Source organism: Hipposideros armiger, unplaced genomic scaffold (genome assembly GCF_001890085.2).
Source record: "Hipposideros armiger isolate ML-2016 unplaced genomic scaffold, ASM189008v1 scaffold_42, whole genome shotgun sequence".
Taxonomy (NCBI): Eukaryota; Metazoa; Chordata; class Mammalia; order Chiroptera; family Hipposideridae; genus Hipposideros; species Hipposideros armiger.
In genome coordinates this window covers 3,639,799-3,652,035 of record NW_017731392.1, presented here as the reverse complement: position 1 = coordinate 3,652,035, position 12,237 = coordinate 3,639,799, and the positions used below count along the sequence as shown (strand labels likewise).

At 38.8% G+C, this 12,237-nt stretch overlaps 1 protein-coding gene across 1 annotated transcript in view; it reads left to right on the top strand.

Moving 5' to 3' along the window:
• LOC109380905 (cytochrome P450 2C21-like) overlaps positions 1 to 11,085 on the top strand; it is a 23,417-nt gene extending 12,332 nt beyond the window's left edge. Inside the window, exons 5-9 of the mRNA XM_019638986.1 lie at positions 1,248 to 1,424; positions 2,355 to 2,496; positions 6,366 to 6,553; positions 7,863 to 8,004; positions 10,748 to 11,085. Of these exons, the coding sequence (XP_019494531.1) occupies positions 1,248 to 1,424; positions 2,355 to 2,496; positions 6,366 to 6,553; positions 7,863 to 8,004; positions 10,748 to 10,929 (831 nt within the window). The 3' untranslated portion in view covers positions 10,930 to 11,085. The remainder of the gene's footprint in view (positions 1 to 1,247; positions 1,425 to 2,354; positions 2,497 to 6,365; positions 6,554 to 7,862; positions 8,005 to 10,747) is intronic.
• The last annotated feature ends 1,152 nt before the right edge of the window (positions 11,086 to 12,237 follow it).

Below are 12,237 nucleotides of genomic sequence, written 5' to 3'. Positions count from 1 at the left end.
AAAAAAAAAAAAAAGAAATACAAATTGGTAGTTACAAATTAGTCATGGGGGTATAAAGCACAGCATTGAGAATATAGTCAGCAATGTTGCAACAGCTATGTATAGTGACAGGTGGTACTAGACTAGTTCGGGGGACAACTGTATGAATTATATAAATTTCTAACCACTATGCTGTAAACTGAAACTCATATGAAATAATATTGAATATAAACTGTAACTGAAAAAAATAAAAAAAATTTAAAAATACGCTAATTTGGACATTTCCTTAATCTTTCTGATGTACTGTTTCTTCATTACAAAAAAGGGGTGTGAGCACTACAGACTTTTTAGGTGACTGTAGAAATATGTGTAGGGTAAACTGGGATGAACACTAGCTCTGTCACTAGTTTGCTGTCTTAGACTGGTTGACTAACCTTTCTGAACCTCAATATCCTCATTTGGAAAGAGCTGCTCTGTTCCTGAATTTTTCAGATAGTTATGGTTAGGAAATGAATTTAAATGGTCTGGGAATTGCTTTGTAACTTGTGCATATCATAACTCTGCCCATTTTATTAGTTCTCTCTCCTTCAAATTCCAAGTACCGTATATTGCTGTGTATAATGCCCCATTTTTTGCCCAAATTTGTGAGGGTGCAAATAAGGATGCACATTATACATAGGTAGTACTAATTCCGTATCTATATAAATGTTTTTAATTCTTTTATTTATGCTTATGAGTTAAAAGTGTAACTCTAGAAATCAATAATGATATCCATATGCAAAATAATACCTTGGAATACGATACTTGGTTTTGTTGAACTTATGACGAACTTGCAATGACGAAGAGTTCTTGGCCTTCTATGATGCATAAATATCATAAATTGATTACCTGTACATAAAATTTCTTGCACATTGTATCTGTTCTTGTGTTTTGTAATTATTTGTTACATAAAATTTCTTGTACAAAAATACGTTAAAAAAATAAAAGCTAAAATTCCTTTAAAATACAAAAAACAAGTACCTAAATATAAACAAATAAAAATTTGAATTAAAAACTTGAAAGATTTTTTTCCCCTGAAAGTTTGGGCCAAAAACGTGGGTGCATATTATTCATGGGAGCACATTTTACGTGGTAAAATACTGTATGTTCTAGTGCAGGAAGCATGTTTTATTCATCTTTATCCACTCAGCACATGCAAAGTGTAATACATAATATGGGCCTGTAATAGTTTGCTGAGTGGATTAATGAATGATTCTTTACTCTTTCAGCTCTACAATGCTTTCCCTTCTGTAATACATTATCTCCCAGGAAGTCATAATACTATATTTAAAAACATTGCTGAACAACAAAATTTTATCCTGGAGAAAGTGAAAGAACACCAAGAGACCCTGGACCTTAATAACCCTCGAGATTTTATTGACTACTTCCTGATTAAAATGGAAAAGGTATAAATGACCCTAACTTGCTACTTCATCTTTGTGGGTGAGGTGTGACTCATGGGTTAGCTTTGATCTTCCCAGTAAAATTGGGATAGTAAAACAAATGCTTCTTCCTAAAGATGTATTAATTGCTTGTGCACACCATATTGGGTGTCTTGAGATATTTCTAAGTTCTCACTAAAAATAACTTAGAAGGTTTTATATTTACCATGCTAAAGCTGGTTCTTTATGTAGGAGCAGACTGAAGCACACACACACAACCAAGCACATACACATGAAAGATTAATGATAAACAACATAAAATGAGTTCCATGAATGGAAGCTGTAACCTATGAGGGAACACAGGAATGAATAGAACTCTAGAAAGACTTACCCTTTGGAAGGACACTAGAAAGTCTACTCAGATGAGGTAGGTTTAGAGGAAACTCTAGGTCTAGGGAACGATAACTGCAGTGATCAAGTGTGTGTAATCTTCAAAGGGGTTATCTTGATTGTAATTGAGGAACTTTTGTGGGTGTAGTGACTGATGACATTGGCGATAGTGATGCAGTTTAGGGGTGGATGGTTCTGGAGGCTTGAATGAGAAATTTAGATGATAAAATAGACAATCGATGCTAGAATTGGCAGTGAGTAGCAGTGATGACTTGATAAAAATTACATCTGAGAGAATTAGAGAAAAACTGATTGGCTCTTATGGGTAAGAAAGTGAGAAGTCACAAAGGACTTTTTGGAAGTTTGTCACTCTAAACTTATTTTAACTACTTGAAGGAACCCTAACAACTCATCTAACTTTACCTTCAGCTATAGCACTCCTTAATGTCTGGCTTAATTTGCCAAATAAGCAAATTAAGCAAATAATAATGTTATATTGAGTTATTTTTATGTTATCTTTAAGGCTTTTTTATTTATCAAGTCATTCTAACATATCATTGCTAGGAAAAGCACAATAAGCAGTCTGAGTTTACCATGGACAACTTGATCACTACCGTCTGGGATGTGTTTTCTGCTGGAACAGAGACAACAAGCACCACCCTAAAATATGGACTCCTGCTTCTGCTGAAGCACCCGGAGGTCACAGGTATGATCACAGATGGTGGGCAGAATGAAATTCCAGGTAGAAATTGGCAGGCGACACTGATGTGTATCCTACTCTTCACCTGCCTAAACAGTGTACAAGAAAATTGTAAATTGTAGAGTGCTCTTGATTTGCATCAGGACAGATGAAGTAAGCAGAGCTGTCTTAGGATCTGGAGAGAATTAGCCTTCCTCATTCTCTAAAAAGATATCACTTGATATATCCTTCCATGTCCAGATAAGTATATTTTCATAAAAAAATATTTCTATTCAAGTGAGTTTGCAATCTAAAGATTGACTCAACAAAATTACAATCTTTCTCTGCCAAAGGGACTTACTCTTTAAATAAAAAAAAAAGAAAAATTATTTTCAAATATACTCTTTTGGGCAGATGGGTTTTTCCTCACAAACATGATTTCTCTTGCAACTGCAACGTTTCCATTTTTCCTCCGCTTTTTTATTGAATCTTTTTCAAAGAGGATTATTTCCTTCACCACTATATCATGTTTTGTGTTTTGGCACATTAAGACACTTTTAGTACAATTGAATCTCGTAAAGCTTATCTCCATGACATCAGCACCAGATTTTTCTACTTTGTTTAAAGTCCTTCTGCTCTCCCATTGCATATGAGATGCTTTCCAAATGGTGCAATTCAGGCGCTTAGCCTCCAATTCCTTTGCCTGTGCTCATTGTGGGATATGATGGTAATATATTTCTTTCATGTGACATATACTCTTTTAGCCAAATAACTTCACTAACTCTTATAAGACCTATATTGATTGTGACTATAAATAGCATATGGCATTTTTCTCCAAATATTTACATCTTGTATATATTTCAAAAGCCCTTCTTGTGTCATATTTTCCCATTGTTTCCATTTCCATTTTTCCATTTGGATTATTTCTTGCAACACATCCATTTATATTTTCCTTTTCTCTCTTCCCATCTTCATCTCTCACTGTGCCGTCCTACTAAGCATCTGATTTTATAAACAGTTCCTAACCACTTCATATAATCACTTGTTTCTAGACAACACTCCAGCATCTCAACCTGAGAAGGTGAAGTTTAGATCTTCTCTAAAATTCTTAACCTTTTCTTCTTTATAGCTACTAAGCCATAGAATTTTTATATGTTCCATTACACAGACACATTCTTCAGGCTGTAGGTGAATACCATTTGACCAAAGTAGCAATGTGGTATTGGAGAAAATGGATTATAGTGTCTAACAATAATGGCTTCAGATTCTGACTCTACTAGTAAGTAGCTGTGTTACCTCAGACTCATGATTACCTCTCTCCATATGCTGGTCCCTCATCTGTTTAAGGGAGATGATAATACTTCCTAACATTCATAGAGTCTTTCCCTCATAAGAAAAAGTTAATAAGTGTTTGTTTTAACTAATAGATAGCCCTACTTAAATTATATATTATTAACTTGACATACTTTATAGGTAAAGGAAAAATATAATTCACTAACACAAATTACTTTCAGTAATCTTATTCAATTTCTAAGATTGTGAGTTTGGAAGTGAGAAAGACCACATAATATCTAATGTCTTTAAGAAATATATTTACTTTTCTGGGTCTGTTTCCTCATTTTTAAGATACATAAAATAATACCCAACACATAGAACCAGTTAGAGGAATTATAAAGTAATATAATAAATAGTGCATCATGCCTGTCAAATTTTGCAATCTAAATAAATGTTAACTTAGTTCTTGTTCCTACATGCTGAATCAGCTAAACATCTTATCTAATTGCTCTATTTATTAAGCATTTACTGGGTAGTTCTTACCCTTTTAGAACATACATATTGAAAACAAAAACTGGCATACACAAAGAGGTTAAACTACATGGTTTGTAGTGAGCCTTCAAGATCCTAGACCCCTAAGTCTATCAAAAAAAAGTATACAAAATAAAGAATCAGTGTTGACAAATGAATTTCATGGTACAATTGTGTTTTATATCTACATAGATTTAAGTCTTTAATGAAATTCCAATTTGCCTGGGAAACTGAAATTCTGTTTCTTTTTACCCCTTATGGAGGTAGCTATATGTAATTTTCCCCTTTCCCCATCTCCCACCACAATGTAACCATAATTAAGAAGGTCATTTCAGAGCCCAGGTGAAGATGGCAGAGTAGGTAAATACTGTGCTTGCCTCATCTCACAATCAAAGACAAAGAGAGAAACTTAAGAGCAGCAAGAAAAAGCAGTTAGTTACCTACAAGGGAGCTCCCATAAGACTGTCAGCTGATTTTTCAACAGAAACTTTGCAGGTAAGAAGGGATTGGCACAAAATATTCAAAGTGATGAAAAGCAAGGACTACAACCAAGATTACTCTACCCAGCAAAACTGTCATTTAGAATTGAAGGACAGATAAAGAGCTTTCCAGACAAGAAAAAGCTAAAGGACTTTGTCAACACCAAACCAGTATTACAAGAAATGTTAGAGGAACTTTTTTAAGGAGAAGAAAACAATAAAAAACATGAAGAGTAAAATGGTGATCACTATATACCTATCAACAATTACTTTTAACATAAATGGGTTAAATACTCTAATCAAAAGACAGGGTGGCTGAATGGATAAGAAAACAAGACCCTGACATATGCTGCCTACAAGATACTCACTTCAGATTGAAAGACATACATAGACTGAAAGTAAAGGGATAGAAAAAGGTATTTTATGAAAATGGAAACAAACAAAAAAGTTGGGGTAGCAATATTCATATCAGACAAAATAGACTTTAAAACAAAGGCTATAACAAGAGATAAAGAAGGACCCAGTTATTCCACTTGTGGGTATTTATCCAAAGACCGAAAACACTACTTAGAAGAGACGTGTGCATCCATATGTTCATTGCAGCATTATTTACAGTAGTCAAGATATGTAGGCAACCTGGGTGTCCATCAATGGATGAATGAATATAGAAGAGGTGGTGCATATATTCAATGAAATAATACTCAACCACATAAAAGACTGAAATCTTGCCATCTGCAACAACATAGATTGACCTAGAAGGTATTTAGCTGAGTGGAGTAAGTCAGACAGAGAAAGACAAATGTAATATGATTTCACTTATATGTGGAATCTAAAGAACAAAATAAACTAACAAACACAAAAGAAATAAACTCATAGATACAGAGAACATTTTTATGGTGGCCAGATGGAAGAGGCATGGAGGGTGGGGGTGAAAAAGGGGAAGGGACTAAGAAGTACAAATTGGGGACCGGCCGGGTGACTCGGTTAAAAGCGCGAGCTCTGGGTCACCGGTTGGATTCCCACGTGGGCCAGTGAGCTGCGCCTGAGCTGAGCTGTCGCTGAGCTACCAACAGATGGCAGAATGGCTCAGCTGGTGAGAGCGCGTGCTCCTAATAAGGTTGCTGGTTTGACTCCCGCATGGGATGGTGGGCTGCGCCCACTCACAACTAAGATTGAACACGGCACCTTGAGCTGAGCTGCCGCTGAACTGCTGACAAGCAGCCGGATGGTGACTGGACTTTGAAGCTGAGCTAGGTGCGCCATCCACAACTAAGATTGAAGGACAACAACTTGGCTGTTCCCCTTCCCCAGTTCCCGAATAAAATCTTTAAAAAAAAAAAAGTACAAATTGGTAGTTATAAAATAATCATGGGATGTAAAACATAGCATATAGAATATAGTCAACAACATTGCAATAACTATGTATGGTGTCAGATGAGTATGAGATTTATCAGGGTGATCACTTCATAAATTATATAAATCTCTAATCACTGTGTTGTACACCTGAAACTAATATAATAGTATATGTCAACTGTAATTGAAAAATAATAAAGAAGAAAATCATTTCATGTCTTTTCCATTTCACATTAATTCTGATTCCTACCTTGCCAGCTAAAGTCCAGGAAGAGATTGACCGTGTGATTGGCAGACACCGGAGCCCCTGCATGCAGGACAGGAGCCACATGCCCTACACGGATGCCGTGGTGCATGAGATCCAGAGATACATTGACCTCGTCCCCACCAGTGTGCCCCATTCAGTGATTCGGGATACTAAGTTCAGAGACTATCTTATACCCAAGGTGAGAAATCCTATGTATTTCATCTATACTCCTCCTCAGGACTCTTAGGTTATCAACTATCACAATTGTAGAATTACAGGTTGCCTAACCTTCTACAAATATTGCCAGTCGTAACTCAGGTATCTCACCCTTTGACCACATGCTCCTTTCCTTATAGTTTGTTGATACAATTTTATAAATACAATAACTGCTTAGATTACCACAGGATTTTCAATACACTCTGCCTGTCTGTTAGCCCAACCTGCTGTCCACTTCTCTGCGTTCCAGTGTATGTTTTATTACTTCTACCACTTAACCAGTATCCTATACTCCCCTTGCTTCGTCAGCTATCTGTTTCACTTGTCAAAATTTTCATGAATAAAATATGAAACAATTCAATTGAAAGAACATAGTAGGAAGAAAGGAGACTTACCAGGCTCTCATCCTGATGGGGAAGTAACTGGTTTTCAAGAATATGGCCACTCAAGTAGAGTTCTAAGAAGATCTCATATTTAGTTTCAAAGAGAATGAGCTGGATTTTCAGTGACATCAGCACTTTTAAACAATAGTGCAATTTATTTGTTAAGAACAATGCACTCCAGGGATCTTCCCAAATTTTCTGAAAAGCAAGTGCTGGCATCTGGCTACAAACTGAAGAGGATGGCCTTGGAGTCAATGAACAGGGCTCTGGACTGGCATTATATGATTTAATACCTGTTACACTTGGTCATGAATTTATTTTGTGACATGAAGTAAATAAATCCTTTTTAAAAATTTTTTTAAAAAAATTAGTTTCAGGTGTACAACACAGTGCAATAGTTATACTTTTTACCCCTCAAAGTGACAACCCCCTACCCCCAATCCGCCACCCACTCCCACCCCTGATATCATGCTTATCTATTACAATTCCATTGACTCCACTCCCACACTATACTCCACATCCCGTGACTATATATATATTCAATTATAGTTGACATACAATATTATACAACGTTAGCTTCAGGTGTACAGTGAAGTGATCAAGCCTCTACCCCTTCCATGAAGTGGTCTCCCTAACAAGACATGTGACCATCTGACACCCTACAAAATATTTACAGCATTATTAATTCTGTTCCCTGAACTGTCTTTCGTATCCCTGTGGCAATATTGTAGTTACTTATTTATGCTGTCTGATCCCTTCCCCTTCTCCCTCATCCCCACCCAAATTCTCCTTTTTATGCCTCAGTCTCCTCATCTATAAAACAAATGGATTAGATAAGGGCCTTTTTTTTTTTTTGTAAGCTCCATAACCTTCTTTATAATCCAGTTTATCTCTTTCTCTTTATATCAGGGCACAACTGTATTTGTATCTCTGACTTCTGTCCTGCACGATGGCAAAGAGTTTCCCAACCCACATCAGTTTGATCCTGGCCATTTCCTGGATGAAAAGGGCAACTTTAAGAAGAGTGACTACTTCATGGCTTTTTCAGCAGGCAAGCAAGCTTCATTTTTATCTGTACCTCAGGGATCAAATGACATGAGGAAAGGCTTTGCGTGGAGGTGACTTTGGGCTGGATATATTATCATTTGCATGAGGCCAGAGGCACCACTCCCAAAGTCCAGGTTCTCATTGGATTGGAGGCTGCTCACTGAGTTCTGTCTCATAACCCACCACCAAAATTCCTACTAGCTCCTCCCAGAGGTCCAATTTCACAACCTTTTTCACCTGCCTTGGGGAGCCGGTTCACTGAATACACTTCACTGAAGACCCTATATGTAGCAGACTCATGTTCAGATCCAAGGATATAAATGTGAATAAGAAACAAATCCTCTCTCTAAGAGAGAGGAAGGCAGATTAACAATGAGACTCCAGAAAGACAGATGCTCTTTGAGGGGCTATTGTGGGAGCCCAGACAGAGGAGCTCCTGACTTTTGCCTTTTGGTGGGCAGGGGCAGAGGGCAGAGTAGTTGGAGGGTAAGGGAAAATTTCTTGCAGGAAGTAGCATTTGAGTATCTTCCTTTAATTTGTCAGGCTCCTGGAAAGAAATAGGTAGCGTACTCAAAAAGGTCAATTAAAGGGCCGGCCTAGTGGCGCGATGGTTAAGAACTGGCTTGGGACGCTAGAGGGCCCTGGTTCGGATCCCACATATGAGGGCCAGTGACACTGCCCTCCACAGCTAAGATGCTGAACAACAGCTCAACCTGGAGCTGGGCTGCCATGGGTTGCCGGTGACGGCGGCGTAGGCTGCAGCCCCTGCTGCAGTGGGTTGCCATGGGCTACCGTGTGTAGCCAGCAGCCAGCGTGAGCGGCCAGCAGCCGCAGTGAGCGGCCAACCAGAAGCCGGCGACTGATCTGCCTCACCCGGGAAGAGCGCAATGATGGTGCCAACTTGGGCCAGTGAAGCAACATCCTCCACAACTAGACTGAAGAACAAAAGGACAGCAACTTGTCTGTTCCCCTTCCCCCAATTCCCCAGCGCTGTTCCCATCCCCCAATTCCCCAATAAAAATCTTAAAAAAAAAAAGGTAAATTAAAGAAAGTTTAATGAAAAGACTGTTTTCAGACGTATGAGAAGGAGGTGTGGTAAAGTACTTGGGGTAGCATCGGCAGGAAGACGTTACCATCCTTGGTTGGAAGGAATGAGGGAAGGCAGGGTATTCCTGGAAACCAAAGAAATCTTTAGCAAAGAGGGAGTGGATGCCTTGACAGGAGATTGTGTCTGTAGATAGAGGAATACAGCCACTGCCTAAACTGTGACCTGGCAAGGAGGGATTGAGCAAATTATACTGTGACCGTTTCAATAGCTAATCCTCTAATTTTATTCAGAGTGAATTCAGGGGGAAGAGCCTTTCCTATAGAAGCCACTGAAACAGAGACAAACATTGGAGATTTGCTCCTTGTTGACTATCTAAGAAAATAGGTATCAAGTAACCCTTGGTCTTGTAGTCTCAAGATCATGTGCAACAGCCAGAGATGATGCTAAAGCAAGACACTGCTGTATTCCTTATCTTTCTCCCTGTTTTGGGGTCCACTATTGCATAAGGAGCCTGCTGGAGATTCCCATTCATATCACAGGGCTTGCAGGCTCCCTTTTTTCCGGACTCTGATGTGGGTTGGGATACCATTTCAAGATCTAAGGCCTGACTTTAAGAGCTTATATCCCCGTCTGCAAGACAGATGAATACTTATAATTTCATGGGAAGTGTGCTATATTAGAAGCATTAACGAGGGTTGTGGAAAACAGATAAGGGAGTGAATTACAAAGCCTGAGGGCATCAAAGAGGTCTGCATACAATAAATGACATCTGAACTGGAACTGGAAGGATGCGGAGAATATCAGCAGGCAGAGCAGAGGGGAAGGCTGTTTCATTCCGAGGAGGGACTGGAATCTGAGATAACATTTGAAATTGCCAGTCTGTTTGGGGCTTGGTGAATGGTTAGTAAAGCTTGTGGCTAGTTTGTGATGTTTCTTTTTATACTGGGCAATAGTAAGCTCTTGACATTTTTTAATGCAAGGGACATGACAAAGTTAAGATTATCCTTTAGAGTCCAGATGAGGAAAAACAAATCTATTGTTGAGTCTTGGGTTGGAAGTAGATGGAAAAGTACCGTATTTCCCCATGTATAAGACGCACCTTAATTTGGGGGCCCAAAATTTGAAAATAAATGTACTATAGAAAGGTATTGAAATCAATTTTTATTTATCATAAAATTCATACAACTCCTCATCACTGTCAAAACTCCCAACCATAGCCAGTCTCGGATTGTTTTCTCAGTTGGAGGAGGACCAAACTTACGTTCAGCAGCACGATTTCCATTCACTTTTGCAAACTGGATCACTTTTAACTTGAATTCAGCACTGTACAGAAATATTTTCTGAGCCATTTCTGGGCAGAACGTGGTANATGGGGGAACACGGTACATGGTGTATCTCATGCCAATTGGGATATGTGAGTATGTGTGTGTGAGTGTGTGTGTGTAGGAAGATGTCACTGACAAGCCTCAACGAAGCAAATCTAACGTGGGTGCACAGAAAAGATTTTTTCCTATAGCATGCACACAGAAATATGTGCTGAGGAAATGAAGGAAACTAGGTTTCAGTGTAGATGGAAGAAGCGATTGGTTCATTAGTCTTTTATTAATATATTTATTTATTTTCATATATTTTTAAGTCACCCTGTGTGCTAACTCAGAAATAGAACGAAATGAATATTTAATTTATGTGTCATTTCTAGGAAAAAGAGTTTGTGCTGGAGAAGCCCTGGCCCGCATGGAGCTGTTTTTACTACTGACCAACATTCTACAGCATTTTACCTTGAAACCTCTGGTTGATCCAAAGGACATCGACACCACCCCGTTTGTCAGTGGGATAGGCTCTATACCACCTGCCTATGAGCTCTGTTTCATTCCACTCTGAAGAAAGGGGGAGGTTGCCAGATTGCAGAGCAAGACCCTCCGGACTCATCTGAATGAGTCAGATGCTTTCTAATGTGTGGTCCTAATGTCTCTTCTAATTTTCCCCATCCTTTAAAAAATAAACCTATAAAGCCTCTGGTGTGAAACATAAGAAAAAGTCTTTTTTGTTTTCTTTAAAAAATTTTTTTCAATTCCAGTTGACATTATAGTCAATGATATTGTAAGAGAAAGTCTTTATGACCTTGACTTCTGCAAAGATTTTTTTAAAAATAGGCCACTAAAAGCACTAATTATACATAGGTCTTTACTTAGGTTAATGTTTAAACTCCTATCTGTTCATCAAAGCAATCTTAAAGAAGCGTAACAAATTTGGAAGACCTACACTGACAGCTATCAATTTCTGTTATAAAATTTCATAGCCCTGTAAACAGCACAAAATTCATCTGGCTGCCACACATGATATTTACACTTTTCTCATCTTGTGTTGGTAGAGAACTGGGGAACTTCAAGAGCTCTGAGGTCAGTGTAGGTGAAACACATCTTACCTTGGGGATGAGGTGGTTTCTGAATTTAACATTACGGGTCACTGAATGGGGCAGGTTAGTGGGGATAAAGTCAATGTATCTCTGGATCTCATGCACCACGGCATCCGTGTAGGGCATGCGGCTCCTGTCCTGCAGGCAGGGGCTCCGGTGTCTGCCAATCACACGGTCAGTCTCTTCCTGGACTTTAGCTGATAAAACACAAGTAACACTGATGGAAAAGGAGAAAAATGGCACTTTTACTGTAGCAATTCAGATATACATGAAGCAATACGACAGTGTCCCAGTGTCATTATAAACTATATGCCTAGAAGTACATCTAGACCTATAGAGAGAATTGCTATAAGTACATATAACTCTCTTCCAAGGTAAGTATTAAAGTAAATCTGTATATTTTAAACAATATCCCATGAATTCCTGGTATAGAGATGAGGATTTGCATCTACATACCCACCTCATAAAAAATACTTACAGGGCTGGCCAGGTGGCTCAGTTGGTTAGAGCACAAGCTCTGAGCAATAGGGTCACCGGTTTGATTCCCACATGGACCAGTGAGCTGCGTCCCAGTTCAGCTGCTGCAGAACTGCCAATGGGCGGCCAGATGGCTCAGCTGGTGAGAACACCTGCTCCTAACAACAAGGTTGCCGGTTAGACTCCCACATGGGATGGTGGGCTACGCCCCCCACAACTAGATTGACAGCAACGACTAGACTTGGATCTAAGCTGCGCTTTCCACAACTAAGATTGAAGGTTAACTTGACTTGGAG